This window comes from Salvelinus fontinalis, chromosome 9, assembly GCF_029448725.1.
Source record: "Salvelinus fontinalis isolate EN_2023a chromosome 9, ASM2944872v1, whole genome shotgun sequence".
In the NCBI taxonomy this organism is placed as follows: domain Eukaryota; kingdom Metazoa; phylum Chordata; class Actinopteri; order Salmoniformes; family Salmonidae; genus Salvelinus; species Salvelinus fontinalis.
In genome coordinates, this window is record NC_074673.1 from 5,669,221 (window position 1) to 5,692,908 (window position 23,688).

Here is a 23,688-nt window from a genome sequence, read left to right on the forward strand (position 1 = left end):
AGTAGGGGGGGCTGGGGATGGAGAGGGGGGCTGGGGATGGAGAGGGGGGGGCTGGGGATGGAGAGGGGGGGGCTGGGGATGGAGAGGGGGGGCCGGGGATGGTGAGGGGGGGTGGGGGGGGGGTTGAGAGGGGGGGGGGGTGGAGAGGGGGGCTGGGGATGGAGAGGGGGGGCTGGGGATGGAGAGGGGGGGGCTGGGGATGGTGAGGGGGGGGCCGGGGATGGTGAGGGGGGGGGGGGTGGAGAGGGGGGCTGGGGATTGAGAGGGGGGGGCTGGGGATGGAGAGGGGGGGCTGGGGATGGAGAGGGACGTCTGTTTAGGAAACAAGGGTCAGGTCGTACTGTTCGGGCACGGACGGAGAGAAAGAGCAAGAAGACATTAAAAGATGTCAGTGCATTTCCAAAATAAGCCCCTCCCTACTCCCTCCCGGATGTTTTACAACTACACAGGAGACAGAAACTCCCCAGGCCACTGATGTTTCATTCTGTGTCCTCAAGCTGGAGTTCTATACCCACCTATACCCAATCTATACGTATACCCACCTATACCCGATCTATACTTATACCCACCTATACCCAATCTATACGTATACCCACCTATACCCAATCTATACCCGATCTATACTTACACCCACCTATACCCAATCTATACGTATACCCACCTATACCCAATCTATACCCAATCTATACTTACACCCACCTATACCCAATCTATACCCAATCTATACTTACACCCACCTATACCCAATCTATACTTACACCCACCTATACCCAATCTATACGTATACCCATCTATAACCAATCTATATCCATACCCAATCTATGTCTATACCAATCTATATCTATACCCGCCTATATACCAACATCTATACTTATACCCACCTATACCCAAACTATACCCAATCTATACTTACACCCACCTATACCCAATCTATACTTATACCCAATCTATATCTATACCCACCTATACCCGATCTATGTCTATACCCAATCTATATCTATACCCACCTATACCCAATATTTACTTAAACACACCAATACCCAATCTATACCCAATCTATACTTACACCCACCTATACCCAATCTATACCCATACCCAATCTATACCCAATCTATATCTATAACCAACTATACCTAATCTATATCTATAACCACCTATACACAATCTATATCTACACCCACCTATACTCTATCTATACATATACCCAATCTATACCTATATAGATGATACCTTTACCCAATCTATATCTATACCCAATCTATATCTATACCCACCTATACCCAATCTATATCTATATAGATCTAGATTTGGTATAGGCAGGTATAGATTTAGATTGATTTAGATTGGGTGCAGGTCTATAGATTGGGTATAGGTATAGATTTGGTACAGGTGGGTATAGGTATAGATTGGGTATAGGTGGGTATAGGTATAGATTGGGTATAGGCGGGTATAGGTATAGATTGGGTATAGGTGGGTATAGGTATAGATTGGGTATAGGCGGGTATAGGTATAGATTGGGTATAGGTGGGTATAGGTATAGATTGGGTATAGGCGGGTATAGGTATAGATTGGGTATAAGTATAGATTGGGTATAGGCGGGTTTAGATATAGATTGGGTATAGATTTAGATTGGGTACAGGTGGGTATATGTAGGTATAGGGTGTAGGTATAGATTTCTTACAGGTTGGTGTAGGTATAGATTGGGTATAGGTATAGATCGGGTACAGGTGGGTATAGGTATAGATCGGGTACAGGTGGGTATAGGTATAGATCGGGTACAGGTGGGTATAGGTATAGATCGGGTACAGGTGGGTATAGGTATAGGTATAGATCGGGTACAGGTGGGTATAGGTATAGATCGGGTACAGGTGGGTATAGGTATAGATCGGGTACAGGTGGGTATAGGTATAGATCGGGTACAGGTGGGTATAGGTATAGATCGGGTACAGGTGGGTATAGGTATAGATCGGGTACAGGTGGGTATAGGTATAGATCGGGTACAGGTGGGTATAGGTATAGGTATAGATCGGGTACAGGTGGGTATAGGTATAGATCGGGTACAGGTGGGTATAGGTATAGATCGGGTACAGGTGGGTATAGGTATAGGTATAGATCGGGTACAGGTGGGTATAGGTATAGGTATAGATCGGGTACAGGTAGGTATAGGTATAGGTATAGATCGGGTACAGGTAGGTATAGGTATAGGTATAGATCGGGTACAGGTGGGTATAGGTATAGGTATAGATCGGGTACAGGTGGGTATAGGTATAGGTATAGATCGGGTACAGGTGGGTATAGGTATAGATCGGGTATATGTATACCTATATAGGATTTTTTATTTTTATGGTTAGTCTAGCGGTCAAACCCAATTATTTTATTTTATGTTTTAAAGGTGATCATACTCGGCACTGTAAAGTAAGCCAGGATGTTTATTTCGAGAGGTATACATAGGTATACATATACCCACCTGTACCCCAGGCCACACATTGCCCCATTCATTCTGTCCTTTACACGGATCAGTCGCCCTGGTCCCTTTGCAGAAAAACAGCCCCAAAGCATGATGTTTCCACCCCCATGCTTCACAGTAGGTATGGTGTTCTTTGGATGCAACTCAGCATTCTTTGTCCTCCAAACACGATGAGTTGAGTTTTTACCAAAAAGTTATATTTTGGTTTCATCTGACCATATGACATTCTCCCAATCTTCTTCTGGATCATCCACATGCTCTCTAGCAAACGTCAGACGGGCCTGGACATGTACTGGCTTAAGCAGGGGGACACGTCTGGCACTGCAGGATTTGAGTCCCTGGCGGCGTAGTGTGTTACTGATGGTAGGTTTTGTTACTTTGGTCCCAGCTCTCTGCAGGTCATTCACTAGGTCCCCCCGTGTGGTTCTGGGATTTTTGCTCACAGTTCTTGTGATCATTTTGACCCCACGGGGTGAGATCTTGCGTGGAGCCCCAGATCGAGGGAGATTATCAGTGGTCTTGTATGTCTTCCATTTCCTAATAATTGCTCCCACAGTTGATTTCTTCAAACCAAGCTGCTTACCTATTGCAGATTCAGTCTTCCCAGCCTGGTACAGGTCTACAATTTTGGTTCTGGTGTCCTTTGACAGCTCTTTGGTCTTGGCCATAGTGGAGTTTGGAGTGTGACTGTTTGAGGTTGTGGACAGGTGTAACGGTCCTGACCTGTTTTATGTTGTTTTTTGTATGTGTTTAGGTCAGGGCATGTGTTTTGGGTGGGCAGTCTATGTTATCTGTTTCTATGTTGGTTTTGGTTGCCTGGTATGGCTCTTAATTAGAGGCAGGTGTTTTGCGTTCTCCTCTAATTAAGAGTCATATTTAGGTAGGGTGTTCTCACTGTTTGTTTGTGGGTGATTGTCTCCCGTGTCTGTGTCGATGTTACACCATACGGGATTGTTTCGGTTTGTTCGTGCGTTTTTTTTTTTGTAAGTACTTGTTCGTTCGTTCTGCGTGTGTTATGTCAGTTCGTCGTACTAAGTCTGTCTATTTTCGTTTTGTTATTTTGTTAGTTTATTCAAGTATAGTTTGTTTCGTTTTGTCTTGTAAATAAAATTCATCATGTATTCACAACCCGCTGCGCCTTGGTTCGATCACTACTCCTCCTCTTCTTATGAAGAGAGAGAGGAACGCCGTTACAGAATCACCCACCATTCCAGAGCCAAGCAGCGGAGTAAATGGAGTAAGGGACAGGAAAAGAAGGAGCAATGGACATGGGACGATATATTGGACGGAAAGGGTTGCTATACATGGGAGGAGATCCTGGCTGGTAGGGATCGCCTCCCATGGGAACAGCTGGAGGCACTGAGAAGAGCAGAGGCTACCGGAGAGAGGAACCGGAGCTATGAGGGAACGCGTCTGGCACGGAAGCCCAAAAAGCCCGTAAGTAACACCCAAAAATTTCTTGGGGGGGGCTAAGAGGTAGTGGGCCAAGGGCAGGTAGGAGACCTGCGCCCACTTCCCAGGCTTACCGTGGAGAGCGGGAGTACGGGCAGGCGCCGTGTTACGCAGTAGAGCGCACGGTGTCTCCTGTACGAGTGCATAGCCCAGTGCGGGTTATTCCACCTCCCCGCACTGGTAGGGCTAGATTGGGTATTGAGCCAGGTGTCATGAGGCCGGCTCAACGCGTCTGGTCTCCAGTGCGTCTCCTCGGGCCGGCATACATGGCACCGGCCTTACGCATGGTTTCCCCGGTTCGCCTACATAGGCCGGTGCGGGTTATTCCACCTCCCCGCACTGGTCGGGCGATCGGGAGCATTCAACCAGGTAAGGTTGGGCAGGCTCAATGCTCAAGAGTGCCAGTACGCCTCCACGGTCCGGTATTTCCGGCGCCACCTCCCCGCCCCAGCCTAGTACCTACAGTGCCTACACTACGCACTAGGCTACCAGTGCGTCTCCTGAGCCCAGTTCCTCCTCCACGCACTCTCTCTGTAGTGCGTGTATCCAGTTCGGTGCCTCCAGTTCCGGCACCACGCACAAAGCCTCCTGTGCGTCTCCAGAGCCCTGTACACACTGTATCTTCTCCCCCTACTAATCCTGATGTGCTTGTCCTCAGCCCGGTGTCACCAGTGCCGGTACCTCGCATCAGTTATAGTGGGCTTTGAGAGTACAGTGTGCCCTGTCCCTGCTCCCCGCACTAGTAGGAAGGTGCTTATCCTTAGCACGGTGCCTCCAGTTCCGGCACCACGCACCAGGTCTACAGTGCGCCGTATCCGGCCAGAGCCATCCGTCTCACCAGCGCCATCTGAGCCATCCGTCTCCCCAGCGCCATCTGAGCCATCCGTCTCCCCAGCGCCGTCTGAGCCATCCGTCTCCCCAGCGCCGTCTGAGCCATCCGTCTGCCATGAGCCTGCAAAGCCGCCCGTCTGCCATGAGCCTGCAAAGCCGCCCGTCTGCCATGAGCCTACAGAGCCGTCCGCCAGACAGGAGCCGCTAGAGCCGTCCGCCAGACAGGAGCCGCTAGAGCCGTCCGCCAGACAGGAGCCGCTAGAGCCGCCCGCCAGACAGGATCTGCCAGAGCCGCCAACCAGACAGGATCTGCCAGAGCCGCCAACCAGACAGGATCTGCCAGAGCCGCCAACCAGACAGGATCTGCCAGAGCCGCCAACCAGACAGGATCTGCCAGAGCCGCCAACCAGACAGGATCTGCCAGAGCCGCCAGCGAGCCATGAGCAGCCAGAGCCGTCAGAGAGCCATGAGCGTCGAGAGCCGTCAGCCCGCCATGAGCGTCGAGAGCCGTCAGCCCGCCATGAGCGTCGAGAGCCGTCAGCCCGCCATGAGCGTCGAGAGCCGTCAGCCTGCCATGAGCGTCGAGAGCCGTCAGCCTGCCATGAGCGTCGAGAGCCGTCAGCCTGCCATGAGCGTCGAGAGCCGTCAGCCAGCCATGAGCGTCGAGAGCCGTTCAGTCAGGATCTGCCTGAGTATATTAGTCCGGAACTGCCCCTTATTTCGGGGTTGCCCCTTGTCCCGGTGCTGGTCTTTATCCTGGTGCTGCCCCTTATCCTGGTGCTGCCCCTTGTCCCGGTGCTGCCCCTTGTCCCGGTGCTGCCCCTTGTCCCGGTGCTGCCCCTTGTCCCGGTGCTGCCCCTTGTCCCGGTGCTGCCCCTTGTCCCGGTGCTGCCCCTTGTCCCGGTGCTGCCCCTTGTCCCGGTGCTGCCCCTTGTCCTGGTGCTGGACATTCATTTAGGGGATGTTAGTTTTAGGGTGGTCATTGGGAGGGGAAGACAGAAGCGGGGAGTGACTATGGTGGTGTGGGGACAGCGTCCAGGGCCGGAGCCACCACCGTGGTCAACTGCCCACCCAGACCCTCCCCTGGACTTTGTGCTGGTGCGCCCGGCGTTCGCACCTTGAGGGGGGGGTTCTGTAACGGTCCTGACCTGTTTTATGTTGTTTTTTGTATGTGTTTAGGTCAGGGCATGTGTTTTGGGTGGGCAGTCTATGTTATCTGTTTCTATGTTGGTTTTGGTTGCCTGGTATGGCTCTTAATTAGAGGCAGGTGTTTTGCGTTCTCCTCTAATTAAGAGTCATATTTAGGTAGGGTGTTCTCACTGTTTGTTTGTGGGTGATTGTCTCCCGTGTCTGTGTCGATGTTACACCATACGGGATTGTTTCGGTTTGTTCGTGCGTTTTTTTTTTAGTAAGTACTTGTTCGTTCGTTCTGCGTGTGTTATGTCAGTTCGTCGTACTAAGTCTGTCTATTTTCGTTTTGTTATTTTGTTAGTTTATTCAAGTATAGTTTGTTTCGTTTTGTCTTGTAAATAAAATTCATCATGTATTCACAACCCGCTGCGCCTTGGTTCGATCACTACTCCTCCTCTTCTTATGAAGAGAGAGAGGAACGCCGTTACAACAGGTGTCTTTTATACTGATAACAAGTTCAAACAGGTGCCATTAATACAGGTAACGAGTGGAGGACAGAGGAGCCTCTTAAAGAAGAAGTTACAGGTCTGTGAGAGCCAGAAATCTTGCTTGTTTGTAGGTTACCAAATACTTATTTTCCACCATAATTTGCAAATAAATTAATTCAAAATCCTACAAAGTGATTTTCTGGATTTTTTTTGTTTTTTTGTCTGTCATAGTTGAAGTGTACCTATGATGAAAATTACAGGCCTCTCTCATCTTTTTAAGTCGGAGAACTTGCACAATTGGTGGCTGACTAAATACTTTTTTGCCCCACTGTATACCCAATCTATACCTATACCCGCCTATACCCAATCTATACCTACTGTAACTATCACTCACCCAGGCCACTGATGGTGTATTCTGTGTCCTCAGGCTGGAGCTGGATGGAGGGGTGTTCTGGTTGGCCATCCTCATGGTAACAGAGCCGGTAACCCTGGACGACCACGGAGCCTGGAGATGGCTGCCATCGAACCAAGATGGAGGTGCAGTTGAGAGGCTCCAGTTGCTGCAGCAGTGGGGCTGGTGGCACTGTGGGGACACAGGAAGGAGAGTCGGTATGAAGGGGATGATGAAGGACACATACTGGCACCGCTTCAGGCCAGGGCACGTAGAGGCCGATTCAGACTTAGGAGTTCACGTCTGTCCTACGGACATCTTGTAACGTCTGCTTCCAACTCACACCCTCAAACACATAGATCCCCTGAACGCAGCTCACTCTCCAGATCCCAATCACCTGAATTCTGATCACCTGTTCACACACCTGTATGTCATTATCACACACTATTTAGTTCAGTTCTTTGCACCCCATCACTGTGAGGTATTGTTTGTTTTGTGAAACACGTCTTTCAGAGCGCTGTGTTTCCCGTAATTTACTCCTCCCTTGTATGATAGTTTTTGCCTGCCTCACTAACGATGTCTTTTTGCCTATTCCCTGCCTGTACTTTAGCCTATCGGATTTCCTGTTATCAACCTATTACCTGATCTTCCGGACTACATTACTAGCCTTTTCCCTGCCTGTACTGTTGCCTTTGGACCTCCTGTGTATGACCTTCTGCCTGCCCCTGGACCCAGCTACCTGCCTCCTCCTGTGTATGACCTTCTGCCTTTCCCTGGACCCATCTACCTGCCTCCTCCTGTGTATGACCTTCTGCCTTTCCCTGGACCCAGCTACCTGCCTCCTCCTGTGTATGACCTTCTGCCTTCCCCTGGACCCAGCTACCTGCCTCCTCCTGTGTATGACCTTCTGCCTGTCCCTGGACCCAGCTACCTGCCTCCTCCTATGTATGACCTTCTGCCTGCCCCTGGACCCAGCTACCTGCCTCCTCCTGTGTATGACCTTCTGCCTGTCCCTGGACCCAGCTACCTGCCTCCTCCTGTGTATGACCTTCTGCCTGCCCCTGGACCCATCTACCTGCCTCCTCCTATGTATGACCTTCTGCCTTTCCCTTGGACCCAGCTACCTGCCTCCTCCTGTGTATGACCTTCTGCCTTTCCCTGGACCCAGCTACCTGCCTCCTCCTGTGTATGACCTTCTGCCTTCCCCTGGACCCAGCGACCCGCCTCCTCCTGTGTATGACCTTCTGCCTGTCCCTGGACCCAGATACCTGCCTCCTCCTGTGTATGACCTTCTGCCTTTCCCTGGACCCAGCTACCTGCCTCCTCCTGTGTATGACCTTCTGCCTTTCCCTGGACCCAGCTACCTGCCTCCTCCTGTGTATGACCTTCTGCCTTTCCCTGGACCCAGCTACCTGCCTCCTCCTGTGTATGACCTTCTGCCTGTCCCTGGACCCAGATACCTGCCAGCTCCTGTGTATGACCGTCTGCCTGCCCCTGGACCCAGCTACCTGCCTCCTCCTGTGTATGACCTTCTGCCTGTCCCTGGACCCAGCTACCTGCCTCCTCCTGTGTATGACCTTCTGCCTGCCCCTGGACCCAGCTACCTGCCTCCTCCTGTGTATGACCTTCTGCCTGCCCCTGGACCCATCTACCTGCCTCCTCCTATGTATGACCTTCTGCCTGCCCTTGGACCCAGCTACCTGCCTCCTCCTGTGTATGACCTTCTGCCTGTCCCTGGACCCAGCTACCTGCCTCCTCCTGTGTATGACCTTCTGCCTGTCCCTGGACCCAGATACCTGCCTCCTCCTGTGTATGACCTTCTGCCTGTCCCTGGACCCAGCTACCTGCCTCCTCCTGTGTATGACCTTCTGCCTGTCCCTGGACCCAGATACCTGCCTCCTCCTGTGTATGACCCTTCTGCCTGTCCCTGGACCCAGCTACCTGCCAGCTCCTGTGTATGACCTTCTGCCTGTCCCTGGACCAGGTACCTGCCACCTCCTGTGGTCCTATACATTAAACACCTGCTGAGAGTTGCGCTTGAAAACAGCTCTCTGTCTCCCTTCATGTTCACATCATTACAGAAGCCTGACCAAGCAGATGTGGACCTGACTACATCAATACAGTAGCCTGACCAAGCAGATGTGGACCTGACTATATCATTACAGTAGCCTGACCAAGCAGATGTGGACCTGACTACATCATTACAGTAGCCTGACCAAGCAGATGTGGACCTGACTACATCAATACAGTAGCCTGACCAAGCAGATGTGGACCTGACTACATCATTACAGTAGCCTGACCAAGCAGATGTGGACCTGACTACATCATTACAGTAGCATGACCAAGCAGATGTGGACCTGACTACATCAATACAGTAGCCTGACCAAGCTGGTTCACCCTATATCACCCTATCAGGCTGTGATGTTAGTTACCATTATTACTGGAGGTATTGGGTTAGGGTTAGACTGTGATGTTAGGTACCATTATTACTGGAGGTATTGGGTTAGGGTTAGGCTGTGATGTTAGTTACCTTTATTACTGGAGGTATTGGGTTAGACTGTGATGTTAGTTACCATTATTACTGGAGGTATTGGGTTAGACTGTGATGTTAGGTACCATTATTACTGGAGGTATTGGGTTAGACTGTGATGTTAGTTACCATTATTACTGGAGGTATTGGGTTAGGGTTAGACTGTGATGTTAGTTACCATTATTACTGGAGGTATTGGGTTAGACTGTGATGTTAGGTACCATTATTACTGGAGGTATTGGGTTAGGGTTAGACTGTGATGTTAGGTACCATTATTACTGGAGGTATTGGGTTAGGGTTAGACTGTGATGTTAGTTACCATTATTACTGGAGGTATTGGGTTAGACTGTGATGTTAGGTATCATTATTAATGGAGGTATTGGGTTAGACTGTGATGTTAGGTACCATTATTACTGGAGGTATTGGGTTAGACTGTGATGTTAGGTATCATTATTACTGGAGGTATTGGGTTAGACTGTGATGTTAGGTATCATTATTACTGGAGGTATTGGGTTAGGGTTAGACTGTGATGTTAGTTACCATTATTACTGGAGGTATTGGGTTAGACTGTGATGTTAGTTACCATTATTACTGGAGGTTTTGGGAGTGCGGTGGGAGGTCCAGGAGGAGGGTTCACACCACCCCACCCTGGTGGCTGCAGCGATCCGGAGAAGGTAGATGGTATCAGGCTGAAGGTCACCGAGGAGGTACTGGGTGTCGTTCTGGGCCAGCTCCACAGACAAAACCGTGGCGTCTGCAGCCGTGCGGTAGGAGAGGCGGTAGGCCCAGATGTTACCACGGGACAGTTTGGTGGACAGGGGTTGCCACGACACCTGGATGTCTGTAGGGCTGTAGCTGGTCAGACTGAGCTCCGGGGTACGCAAGGGCACTGAGGGAACAGGAAGAGCGAAATCCCATACATCATTATATTTTAGTCATTTAGCAGATGCTCTTTTCCAAAGCGACTTCCAATCAGTGCATCAACTAAACTAGGTAAAACAATCACATAATATGTTTAACATCATTACAAAGGTAAAATCCTTCTTCAGAAGAGCCACTATCTGAAAAATCATGCGAGTGAATATGTATATTCAATATAATAAATAGTAACATAATAAAACACTGACTCACAACGTTTACCTGAATATTACCTGAATATTATCTCAAATGAAGTGAGTTAGTGACAGGAATCATTGAGTCCCTGTCCTCTACTGCTCAATTCAATTCAATTCAAGTATATTTTATTGGTGTGAAGAAAGTATACAAATGTGTATGGCCCTACTCACCGTCCTCCAGAGTGTGTTGACAGACCTGGTCAGACATACGGCTAGCTCCCATCGGCATATACGCCACAATGTAGAAAGAGTAGTTCCAGGCTGGCTCCAAGTCATCTATGATGTAGCTGGTCGTGTCGTTGCCAATCACTGCCTGATACTCCTCATTGTTTAGTCCTGGAACGGATAGGGAGCAGATGAAAAGCATAGATTTAACGTAACGTGTAAGATGCCTCAAATGTAGGGCTCCCTTTTAAAAGAGGAATTACCTCAATGGGACCTGGTAAAATAAATGAGAATTAAAATGAAAATAGATATAAAAAGACCAGAGATCTTCACAACCCTGTTTTATATAAACAAATTGGATTCACTGTTTGGGGTAAACTACCCAGCAAACCAAAATTGGTTCTGTGAACGTTGCTCTCACATTTTGTTTGCGACAGTATGCTCCAAATATGTGTTATTACATTACCTGGAAATCTAATTGGAACATTTGGGGAATGTTCTGTGGGTGGTTGTTACAGTACATTATAGTTAATGTTAGGATAAAATTATACGGATATTTCATTTAAAAACATTGTTTGAATGTTTTTTGGGGATGTTATCATCCTAACGTTAAAACCATAACTATAACTTGTAGTCAAAGGGCTACCTACCACCCTTGAAACAGAACTGGAAAATGACAACATCATTTTGTAGATAATTGTAATTAAGTTGAAGAATTTGTGATCTACAACTTGTAAAAAATTAAAATTAATTTAAATATCATAAATCAAAAGGGTACAATTTCGAAATCATAGCCCATTTTGGGTAATTTCCCCTAGCAACATTATGAGGTTGCCATGTTAAATCTTGGTTACCATCGTTACACACATTCCATTGTCCATGTTAAATCTTGGTTACCATCGTTACACACATTCCATTGTCCATGTTTACAGAAAGAAACGTATGTACCGGACCGGAGGAATCCCAAAATAATGCGAGATTAGAAGCTGTTGAAAAATCTCAGATGCCAGAACAGTATTTTATTTAGTTGTCGGGACCCTTGCTTGTTTTGAGAGCAGTGTAAGCTAGCAAACGTTGACCTGTCTTTAGTTTGGCTAGCAGGAAAGAGCAATGATGGCCCTTGTAGGCTAAGTACAGCTGCCCAAAGGGCCCTGTATTAACCGAGAAGTTCTGTGAGCCAGTGTACAACAAAAGTAACCAAAGTGAAACTGTGTTTTTGATGCTAAATATCATAACTTTGATTAAAGAAAAAAAATGTATGTGCATTTTTTTTACACGTTTTGAATCATTCATCCTCATAACACTATATACATAATGTTGCAGTTCAGTTTTCTGGGTCACGGAGCAACACATTTTTGGTAGGTTGCCCTTGGACTGTTACAGGGAATCTTAGCTAATGTTCCGGGAATGTTTCTGGTTTGCTGGGTAGTCTTTCTGCTAATAGTCTCTCTTGCCCCTCAGATTTTCTGTAAACATTGACCTAATGCAGAGCAGAGTCACATTCCCTGTGACATGTCTTTCCTGCCCACAGGCCTCAAACAGTCCTAACCTGTGAGTTAAAGAAAAATATTTTGTTTACTTTTGTCTGCATCCACTTTTTTAAGTGTTTTTTTTTTTTTTAGCAACTGTCAGCAATTATTGTTGTTTAAAATGTCAGTTAACTAATGTTTGTAGATTATCTTTTGATTAAAAAAACATGAGCTGGCGCACACAGAAAAATTTGTTTGTGTGGAGGTGCTGACTAATGATTCGGGCATCACGTTTCTGCATCACTGTGACTTCCTGTCTCCTTGTGGACCCTTGTAGACGGTCTCCTTGTGGATCCTGAGGAAGGCACAGTGACGTCGAAATGTTGGTAAATACCCATTAAATTGCTGGGAGTTTATATATTGAGTGTGCGACTTTCTTTATTTTGATAGTTTGTAGATTATCTTCTAACATTACAAGTGTTTGGATGTCTGTTTGGTCTGGAGTACTAGACAGAGTAAGTCAGGCTTAAAGAAAATGGTGTCCTGTCCCTTTAAGAGCGAGAGCGGTGTGGTTGAGAAGGTTGAGGGTGGACAATGGCACGCCATGGCTGTTGTTATTTTGGAGCGTTGGCCATTCTTCCTGTTTAAACCTCGACCTCGCCGTGGCGACAACAGATGGCCTCCAAGGAAAGCTGGTCACACATTAGGCTACTAGAGGTGTAGAGGTTAGAGCCCTGCCTGCCTCCATCACCTATTGAGGTGGACTGGACTCCCTTTCACTCCTTTCAATAGCGTCATAGTGAAGTTCAACAAGTTCAACCACCATTTGCAACACTTCTCGGTGATCTTTGGCGCCTGTAACATATTGGTATAAAATAAAACATATATTTGTATGAAGAAGAAAAAGAACTTTTCCACACCTCTGTTATTCTCGTCAGTGATTTCTTTAGAACGCCCACATATCAAACAATATTTGAATTGTCATCATGTTTTAACCAGAAAGTCCCTTCAGATAAATCATCTCTTTTCCTAGAGAGATCAGATAGCTGTGACTTGTGGACATTCCTTTTTGTCATCTATCCTTGTGAGACTACATGCTAATTTCTCCCTCTTTACTCCTGCCTTCAGCCTTCATGTAGTGTACAGAGTATGTGATGACTTATGTCAGCATTATACAGATGTAGGATCTTAATTTGATTACTATTTTGTTGCTGAGAATTTTTCTGCATGGCAGGAAATGCAAACTTGCAATGTTTTTTAGGTTTAAAAAGGCTTCTATAGTTCCACTTTGAAACTTCAGACTTGATTTGCCCTAACAAAATATAATTTCAACCCTTACAAAAAATGTCCATTAATTAGAATCCACATAATAATAATTATTGTTGCTGCAGGATTATTTTCCTGCTGTAGCAAACTTGCTCAAATTAAGATCCTACATCTGTAATAGGACATTATAAAGGCTCATACACGCTTATAACAAGTCGTTTACCCTCAGCCTTCATGTAGTGTACAGAGTAAGCAATGACTTTATCAGCGTTGTAGATGGGTCTCTCCCAGGCCAGTAGGATGGCCGAGGAGGAGATGGTTTCAGCGTAGATGTTCCTGGGCGCGCTGGGCCGGTCCTCAGACATCACCACGATGAGGCGTGCCATGGACAGAACACTGCCCTGGTCGTTCTCCGCCACACACTGATAGAAGGCATCGTCCTCCGGGGTGATCTGAGTGATCACCAGTTTACTGTGGAGGGAAACACAGACTTAGTGAACATCGAGTTATACAGTTTTATTATGTATACATTGGGATTAGGTTTCCTCAAATGTATTGTAGGGCACTATTACTACAATCTGTTCTTGTTATACTGAAACTGTGAAGTTTTGTAATCCAAAAGAAAATGAAATAGCTAAATCTATTTTGATTTGTTAAGGGATAAGTGGTGAATTGTCTAATAAGTTTAATAAGGTGGAATAAGTTCAGGTTCTACCTGTTGTACATCTTGATTCTGCCGTTCAGGTGCACCTCCTCTCCATTCTTCAGCCAGGTGATGCGAGGTGGGGGCACACCCTGAGCCTGGCACATGAAACGGGCAGTGCCAGCTCTGGGACGAGTCTGGCTCTCTGGCCTCTCCACCATGGACGGAGGCTCTGGAGGGACATAACAACAGGTAGATGAGGTTAGTTTCCCCCTATAACGGGTAGATGAGGTTAGTTTCCCCCTATAACGGGTAGATGAGGTTAGTTTCCCCCTATAACGGGTAGATGAGGTTAGTTTCCCCCTATAATGTGTAGATGAGGTTAGTTTTCCCCTGTTAATGAGTAGATGAGGTTAGTTTCCCCCCTTTAGTTTCCCCATTTAACGAGTAGATGAGGTTAGTTTCCCCCTTTAACTGGTAGATGAGGTTAGTTTCCCCCTTTAATGGGTAGATGAGGTTAGTTTCCCCCCTTTAGTTTCCCCATTTAACGAGTAGATGAGGTTAGTTTCCCCCTTTAATGGGTAGATGAGGTTAGTTTCCACATTTAACAGGTAGATAAGGATAGTTTCCCCCTTTAGTTCCCCATTTAACGAGTAGATGAGGTTAGTTTCCCCTTTAGTTTCCCCCTTTAACGGGTAGATGAGGTTAGTTTCCACCTTTAACAGGTAGATAAGGATAGTTTCCCCCTTTAGTTACCCCATTTAACGGGTAGATGAGGTTAGTTTCCCCCTTTAACGGGTAGATGAGGTTAGTTTCCCCCTTTAACGGGTATATGAGGTTAGTTTCCCCCTTACTTAATAAATCTCTTTGAGCGTCTGGAAAAAACGCTATTCAATTCCACTCAAAACATACAAGGATGATGGTTGAGGTCAAAGACAATATAACAGTTCGATCTCTGTGGTTCCAGTACTCTTCATTATAGTCTGGAATCACATATATTGGAGCAATGAATAAGGGCATACGATTCTGGAATCCGAGACATAGATTTAAGCTAGTCCTGGACAACAAAAAAAAAAAAAACACTTTCAATGAAAGATTATCGACTGAGCAGGCTTATTCTGTTGTGCAGGAAGGAAATGTACCCAAGGATTGTACCCACCTAGCACGGTGAGGTTGGCAGCAGCGACAGTGTGGTTGCGTGTTCCTGGTGTGGTGGCTCTACAGAGGTAGACTCCATTGTGCTGAGGCTTCACATTACTGATCAAGAGGTTCCCACTGACAAAACCACATCAAACTTGACTTGACACATTTGAAAGACACTTTTACCGTTAAAACACACTTTTACCGTTAAACACACTTTTACCGTTAAAACAAACACCGTAGTAAAAACAAAAGAACATAAAACACAACAAATGTCTTAAAAAATTACTAATACAACCACTGATTAAAGGCCAAGCTAAATAGGACAGTCATTAAGGTACAGTCAGCCACAAACGAAGTAAACAGCAGTATTGGGGGGGCGAAGCGTCAGATGGCTGATTCTCAGTTGAATGTCTATCTTACCTGCCCAGCACCCTGGCATTGTAAACGTCAATGGGTTTACTGTCGACTCGGCTCCAGGATATGATGGGTCTGGGGTTGCCCGTAGCAATACACTCCAGAACCACAGTGTGGTGGAGGGACACCGTCACGTTCTGGGGGCCCGCTATGATTCGGGGCCTCTGACGGGGCTTAGGGCCAACACCTGAAACAGATAGGACGACCAAGACACATGTCAAGTAAGCAATAAACAACGTTTCTATGTACAGTAGTATAAATATACCAGGAAGTGGAGGGGTGATACAGTCGTCCATAGGAGAAACACACAGATTCAAATCAAATCAAATTTATTTATATAGCCCTTCGTACATCAGCTGATATCTCAAAGTGCTGTACAGAAACCCAGCCTAAAACCCCCAAACAGCAAGCAATGCAGGTGTAGAAGCAAGGTGGCTAGGAAAAACTCCCTAGAAAGGCCAAAACCTAGGAAGAAACCTAGAGAGGAACCAGGCTATGAGGGGTGGCCAGTCCTCTTCTGGCTGTGCCCGGGTGGAGATTGCTTCCTTTATTGAATAAATGTGGTGTTGACAGTTTATTCTCAATCACCTGGTTTGATAACGGAGAGCGTTGCCTCGCTGCTCTTGACGCGGTTGCCGATATTGGTGGCCACACAGCGGTACTTCCCAGCATCCTCTAGCTGGACGTTGTGGATCTGGAGAACTCCGTTGGGCAGGACTGTGATTCTATAGAGACATGGTATAGTCAGTGATAGTTAGTACCAGGACCTGATAGAACAGTATAGTGGATAGTTATGGTCAGGACCTGATAGAACAGTATAATGGATAGTGATGGTCAGGACCTGATAGAACAGTATAGTGGATAGTGATGGTCAGGACCTGATGAGATTCAAGTAAAATCAAGAGACAAATGCAGTCTTGTATTTTGAATTGTACCATAACATAAACAACAGGTATAATATCAATACCATACTGGTATGATTAGATTTTTATTCTTTTTAACTATACAGCTATGAGTGAAATGACAAATGCTTCTTGACCACAGCTCGTGTAAGTAAGCATGGTCCAGCTGCAGACCCTAAACATCGCTTGTAGAACCTTTTACGTGAAAACACATTTTGCCCCGATATTCAAATACTGTACCTGTCTGTCTCCAGCAGTAGTGTGCTTTGGTCTAGCTCCCAGGTCACGCTGGCAGGAGGGTTAGAGGTCACCTGACAGGTGAACCTGGCCACGGAACCCTCAGTCACCTCCAAAAGCACGGGATGCACCACGAACGGTGAGATATCTGGAAGGCACAATGAAAGACCAATTAGCTACGGGACACAGCACACAGTCTGGCCAAAGGAAGCAGTGGGTTACTCCGTCTAGTATTGACTCTCCACAACACACAGTCTGGCCAAAGGAAGCAGTGGGTTACTCAGTCTAGTATTGACTCTCCACAACACACAGTCTGGCCAAAGGAAGCAGTGGGTTACTCCGTCTAGTATTGACTCTCCACAGCACACAGTCTGGCCAAAGGAAGCAGTGGGTTACTCCGTCTAGTATTGACTCTCCACAGCACACAGTCTGGCCAAAGGAAGCAGTGGGTTACTCCGTCTAGTATTGACTCTCCACAGCACACAGTCTGGCCAAAGGAAGCAGTGGGTTACTCAGTCTAGTATTGACTCTCCACAACACACAGTCTGGCCAAAGGAAGCAGTGGTTACTCCGTCTAGTATTGACTCTCCACAAAACACAGTCTGGCCAAAGGAAGCTGTGGTTACTCAATGTAAGACTCAATGTATTTCTACCAACGAGGCTCAACGTATTTCTGCCCACGAGGCTCAATGTATTTCTACCAACGATGCTCAATGTATTTCTTCCCACGAGGCTCAACGTATTTCTGCCCATGAGGCTCAACGTATTTCTGCCCACGAGGCTCAATGTATTTCTACCAACGAGGCTCAATGTATTTCTGCACACGAGGCTCAACGTATTTCTGCCCACGAGGGTCAATGTATTTCTACCAACGAGGCTCAATGTATTTCTGCCCACGAGGCTCAACGTATTTCTGCCCACGAGGCTCAATGTATTTCTACCAACGATGCTCAATGTATTTCTTCCCACGAGGCTCAACGTATTTCTGCCCATGAGGCTCAACGTATTTCTGCCCACGAGGCTCAATGTATTTCTACCAACGAGGCTCAATGTATTTCTGCACACGAGGCTCAACGTATTTCTGCCCACGAGGGTCAATGTATTTCTACCAACGAGGCTCAATGTATTTCTGCCCACGAGGCTCAACGTATTTCTGCCCACGAGGCTCAATGTATTTCTACCAACGATGCTCAATGTATTTCTTCCCACGAGGCTCAACGTATTTCTGCCCATGAGGCTCAACGTATTTCTGCCCACGAGGCTCAATGTATTTCTACCAACGAGGCTCAATGTATTTCTGCACACGAGGCTCAACGTATTTCTGCCCACGAGGGTCAATGTATTTCTACCAACGAGGCTCAATGTATTTCTGCCCACGAGGCTCAATGTATTTCTGCCCACGAGGCTCAATGTATTTCTGCCCACGAGGCTCAACGTATTTCTACCAACGAGGCTCAATGTTCTAAACTGCCCTTAGAACACACAGACTGCCCTTAGAACACACAGACTGCCCTTAGAACACACAGACTGCCCTTAGAACACACAGACTGCCCTTAGAACACACAGACTGCCCTTAGAACACACAGACTGCCCTTAGAACACACAGACTGCCCTTAGAACACACAGACTGCCCTTAGAACACACAGACTGCCCTTAGAACACACAGACTGCCCTTAGAACACACAGACTGCCCTTAGAACACACAGACTGCCCTTAGAACACACAGACTGCCCTTAGAACACACATAGAATAACCAGGGAGTTGATGAGTTCTAGAAGCAAATTGGTGCAACATATTCAAATGTATTGATTTACTTTACCATTAAGTCCAGGTGAGGCAGTTAAGAACAAATGACTGACTGGAAGGTCTGTAGGACTTTACCATTTAAAAACGTTTCTCTGATGAACTTGTTATCAAGTTGTTTCACAAAACGACTGCATTGATTTCAACAACTTTGCTTGGGAATTTGAATATTCAGCTTTCAGTCTAATTGTTTGAAGATATGAGGTCAAGTCTGTCAAATCCTGACGTTGATAAATGTGATCTGAATCCACGAGGGAGTTTGATACATCCCAGCCATCACGATCTTGTCTTTGAGCCAATCAGCTGTGCAGCTGGTCAGCTGGACGGATCAATAGACCAATCAATAGATCAATGGGAGAATGGCATTGAATGATGATTGGTCATAAATTAAAACGAATCAATGGGCTGGCTCTCAGGAGATAAGGCTTTAAGACTGCAGATAGATGAAGAAGGAGGCGGAGGAAGAGGAGGAGGAAGAGGAGAAATATAAATAATAAAAGTATGATAATGATTCATCACAGAGATCTTCAATAACGAATACTAGAAGTTTCTGTCTGTCTCACCATTGAGTACGTAATACAAAACACAATGTGTCATCGGAAACTACAGAAACTGATGTAGTGTCCATTTGAGTCAGGATGGCGGAGTGATGAGCTCAGCCACGTCCTGCAACTAACTAGGAATCTTTCCATACGCATACCCTAAAACTCACAAATCCACTGGAAACATATAGGTACCATATGTGTTTACCCTTCAATATGTGTGTTTTTAGTGATAACACATCTGAACCTTCCCCCCTCATTCACAGGACCAATATCATGTTAAAGACCCCAGTCACAGGACCAGGCCAATACCATGTTAAAGACCTCAGTCACAGGACCAGGCCAATACCATGTTAAAGACCACAGTCACAGGACCAGGCCAATACCATATTAAAGACCCCAGTCACAGGACCAGGTCAATACCATGTTAAAGAACACAGTCACAGGACCAGGCCAATATCATGTTAAAGACCCCAGTCACAGGACCAGGCCAATACCATGTTAAAGACCTCAGTCACAGGACCAGGTCAATACCATGTTAAAGACCCCAGTCACAGGACCAGGTCAATACCATGTTAAAGACCACAGTCACAAGACCAGGTAAACACCATGTTAAAGACAACAGTCACAGGACCAGGTAAATACCATGTTAAAGACCACAGTCACAGGACCAGGTAAATACCATGTTAAAGATCACAGTCACAGGACCAGGTCAATACCATGTCAAAGACCCCAGTCACAGGACCAGGTCAATACCATGTTAAAGAACACAGTCACAGGACCAGGCCAATATCATGTTAAAGACCCCAGTCACAGGACCAGGCCAATACCATGTTAAAGACCTCAGTCACAGGACCAGGCCAATGCCATGTTAAAGACCACAGTCACAGGACCAGGTCAATACCATGTTAAAGACCCCAGTCACAGGACCAGGTCAATACCATGTTAAAGACCACAGTCACAGGACCAGGTCAATACCATGTTAAAGAAAACAGTCACAGGACCAGGTCAATACCATGTTAAAGAACACAGTTACAGGACCAGGTCAATGCCATGTTAAAGAACACAGTCACAGGACCAGGTCAATACCATGTTAAAGATCCCAGTCACGGGACCAGGTAAATACCATGTTAAAGACCACAGTCACAGGACCAGGTCAATACCATGTTAAAGACCTCAGTCACAGGACCAGGTAAATACCATGTTAAAGACCACAGTCACAGGACCAGGTAAATACCATGTTAAAGATCACAGTCACAGGACCAGGTCAATACCATGTCAAAGACCCCAGTCACAGGACCAGGTCAATACCATGTTAAAGAACACAGTCACAGGACCAGGCCAATATCATGTTAAAGACCCCAGTCACAGGACCAGGCCAATACCATGTTAAAGACCTCAGTCACAGGACCAGGCCAATGCCATGTTAAAGACCACAGTCACAGGACCAGGTCAATACCATGTTAAAGACCCCAGTCACAGGACCAGGTCAATACCATGTTAAAGACCACAGTCACAGGACCAGGTCAATACCATGTTAAAGAAAACAGTCACAGGACCAGGTCAATACCATGTTAAAGAACACAGTTACAGGACCAGGTCAATGCCATGTTAAAGAACACAGTCACAGGACCAGGTCAATACCATGTTAAAGATCCCAGTCACGGGACCAGGTAAATACCATGTTAAAGACCACAGTCACAGGACCAGGTCAATACCATGTTAAAGACCTCAGTCACAGGACCAGGTCAATACCATGTTAAAGAACACAGTCACAGGACCAGGTCAATACCATGTTAAAGAACACAGTCACAGGACCAGGTCAATACCATGTTAAAGACCCCAGTCACAGGACCAGGTAAATACCATGTTAAAGACCACAGTCACAGGACCAGGTCAATACCATGTTAAAGACCACAGTCACAGGACCAGGTCAATACCATGTCAAAGACCCCAGTCACTGGACCAAGTCAATACCATGTTAAAGACCCCAGTCACAGGACCAGGTCAATACCATGTTAAAGACCACAGTCACAGGACCAGGTCAATACCATGTCAAAGACCCCAGTCACAGGACCAGGTAAACACCATGTTAAAGACCACAGTCACAGGACCAGGTCAATACCATGTTAAAGACCACAGTCACAGGACCAGGGTCAATACCATGTCAAAGACCCCAGTCACAGGACCAGGTCAATACCATATTAAAGACCCCTGTCACAGGACCAGGTCAATACCATGCCAAAGACCCCAGTCACAGGACCAGGTCAATACCATGTTAAGGACCACAGTCACAGGACCAGGTCAATACCATGTTAAAGACCACAGTCACAGGACCAGGTCAATACCATGTTAAAGACCCCAGTCACAGGACCAGGTTAATACCATGTTAAAGACCCCAGTCACAGGACCAGGCCAATACCATGTTAAAGAACACAGTCACAGGACCAAGTCAATACCATGTTAAAGACCACAGTCACAGGTCAATACCATGTTAAAGACCCCAGTCACAGGACCAGGTCAATACCATGTTAAAGACCACAGTCACAGGACCAGGTCAATACCATGTCAAAGACCCCAGTCACAGGACCAGGTCAATACCATGTTAAAGAACACAGTCACAGGACCAGGTCAATACCATGTCAAAGACCCCAGTCACAGGACCAGGTAAACACCATGTTAAAGACCACAGTCACAGGACCAGGTCAATACCATGTTAAAGACCATAGTCACAGGACCAGGTCAATACCATGTCAAAGACCCCAGTCACAGGACCAGGTCAATACCATATTAAAGACCCCAGTCACAGGACCAGGTCAATACCATGCCAAAGACCCCAGTCACAGGACCAGGTCAATACCATGTTAAGGACCACAGTCACAGGACCAGGTCAATACCATGTTAAAGACCACAGTCACAGGACCAGGTCAATACCATGTTAAAGAACACAGTCACAGGACCAGGTCAATACCATGTCAAAGACCCCAGTCACAGGACCAGGTCAATACCATGTTAAAGACCACAGTCACAGGACCAGGTCAATACCATGTCAAAGACCCCAGTCACTGGACCAGGTTAATACCATATTAAAGACCCCAGTCACAGGACCAGGTTAATACCATGTTAAAGACCACAGTCACAGGACCAGGTAAATACCATGTTAAAGACCACAGTCACAGTACCAGGTCAATACCATGTCAAAGACCCCAGTCACAGGACCAGGTCAATACCATGTTAAAGACCCCAGTCACAGGATCAGATCAATACCATGTTAAAGACCCCAGTCACAGGACCAGGTCAATACCATGTTAAAGACCTCAGTCACAGGACCAGGTCAATACCATATTAAAGACCCCAGTCACAGGACCAGGTCAATACCATGTCAAAGACCCCAGTCACGGCCTCCCGGGTGGCGCGGTGGTCTAGGGCACTGCATCGCAGTGCTAACTGCGCCACCAGAGTCTCTGGGTTCGCCCCCAGGCTCTGTCGCAGCCGGCCGCGACCGGGAGGTCCGTGGGGCGACGCACAATTGGGCCAGCGTCGTCCGGGTTAGGGAGGGTTTGACCGGTAGGGATTTCCTTGTCTCATCGCGCTCCAGCGACTCCTGTGGCAGGCTTGGCGCAGTGCGCGCTAACCAAGGGGGGCCAGGTGCACGGTGTTTCCTCTGACACATTGGTGCGGCTGGCTTCCGGGTTGGAGGCGCGCTGTGTTAAAGAAGCAGTGCGGCTTGGTTGGGTTGTGCTTCGGAGGACGCATAGCTTTCGACCTTCGTCTCTCCCGAGCCCGTACGGGAGTTGTAGCGATGAGACAAGATAGTAATTACTAGCGATTGGATACCACGAAAATTGGGGAGAAAAGGGGTTAAATAAAAAAAAAATAATAATAAATAAATAAATATAAAAAAAAGACCCCAGTCACAGGACCAGGTCAATACCATGTTAAAGACCCCAGTCACAGGACCAGGTCAATACCATGTTAAAGACCACAGTCACAGGACCTTGTTGCGGGCCGGGCTCCTGCAAGCTGACTTCGGTCATCAGTTGAATGGTGTTTCCTACGAAGCAGCTGGCTTCCGTGTTAGGAAGCGCGGTTTGGCGGGTCATGTTTCGGGGGACGCATGACTTGACCTTCCCCTCTCCCGAGCACTTTGGGGAGTTGCAGCGATGAGACAAGATCGTAATTGGATCGAAATTGGGAAGAAAAAGGGGGGTGTAAAAAAAAAGAAGATATATGTTTTTTTTTTGTAACATGAGAAACATCTTGAAAACAATGGAACCATGGAATGTAGCTCTAGGTCCTCCCCACCCGGAGCCAGAACTACCCTGGGGCCTGCTAAGATGATCTAAATGCCCGCCCATAGATGAAGAGGCCAGGCCATCCTCTCTGGCGGGGGTTTCTGCCGGTGGTTGGGGTCAGCCATGTTGAGGGGTGTGGCCTGGGCAGCAGACTACTCCACTAATATGGTCAGCCCAGCCTAGCTTTGTTGTAAACAGCAGATCAATGGACAGGTCAGACTGCACAAAGGTTCCCTTAAAGAGGGCAGGGTTCAAACCCCCCCCCTGTCCATCCAATTTCAGCTCAAATTGGGGGGGGGAGACCGGTCGGATCGAAGACTGTTATCGGTCTGGTCAGCTATTGTCTACCAAAAAAAAAAAAAATGGGACTTGTTGGGACTTTGTTTTTTTGTTAAGATGTTTTG

The 23,688-nt window shown here is 47.0% G+C and overlaps 1 protein-coding gene across 1 annotated transcript in view; it reads right to left on the bottom strand.

Moving 5' to 3' along the window:
• LOC129861960 (protogenin B-like) overlaps positions 1–23,688 on the bottom strand; it is a 48,497-nt gene that overhangs the window by 19,256 nt on the left and 5,553 nt on the right. The window contains exons 3-11 of the mRNA XM_055933190.1: positions 16,648–16,792; positions 16,094–16,230; positions 15,512–15,692; positions 15,108–15,223; positions 14,021–14,180; positions 13,529–13,776; positions 10,577–10,741; positions 9,874–10,179; positions 6,764–6,952 (exon numbers count right to left, since the gene is read on the bottom strand). Coding sequence (XP_055789165.1) covers positions 6,764–6,952; positions 9,874–10,179; positions 10,577–10,741; positions 13,529–13,776; positions 14,021–14,180; positions 15,108–15,223; positions 15,512–15,692; positions 16,094–16,230; positions 16,648–16,792 — 1,647 coding nt within the window. The remainder of the gene's footprint in view (positions 1–6,763; positions 6,953–9,873; positions 10,180–10,576; positions 10,742–13,528; positions 13,777–14,020; positions 14,181–15,107; positions 15,224–15,511; positions 15,693–16,093; positions 16,231–16,647; positions 16,793–23,688) is intronic.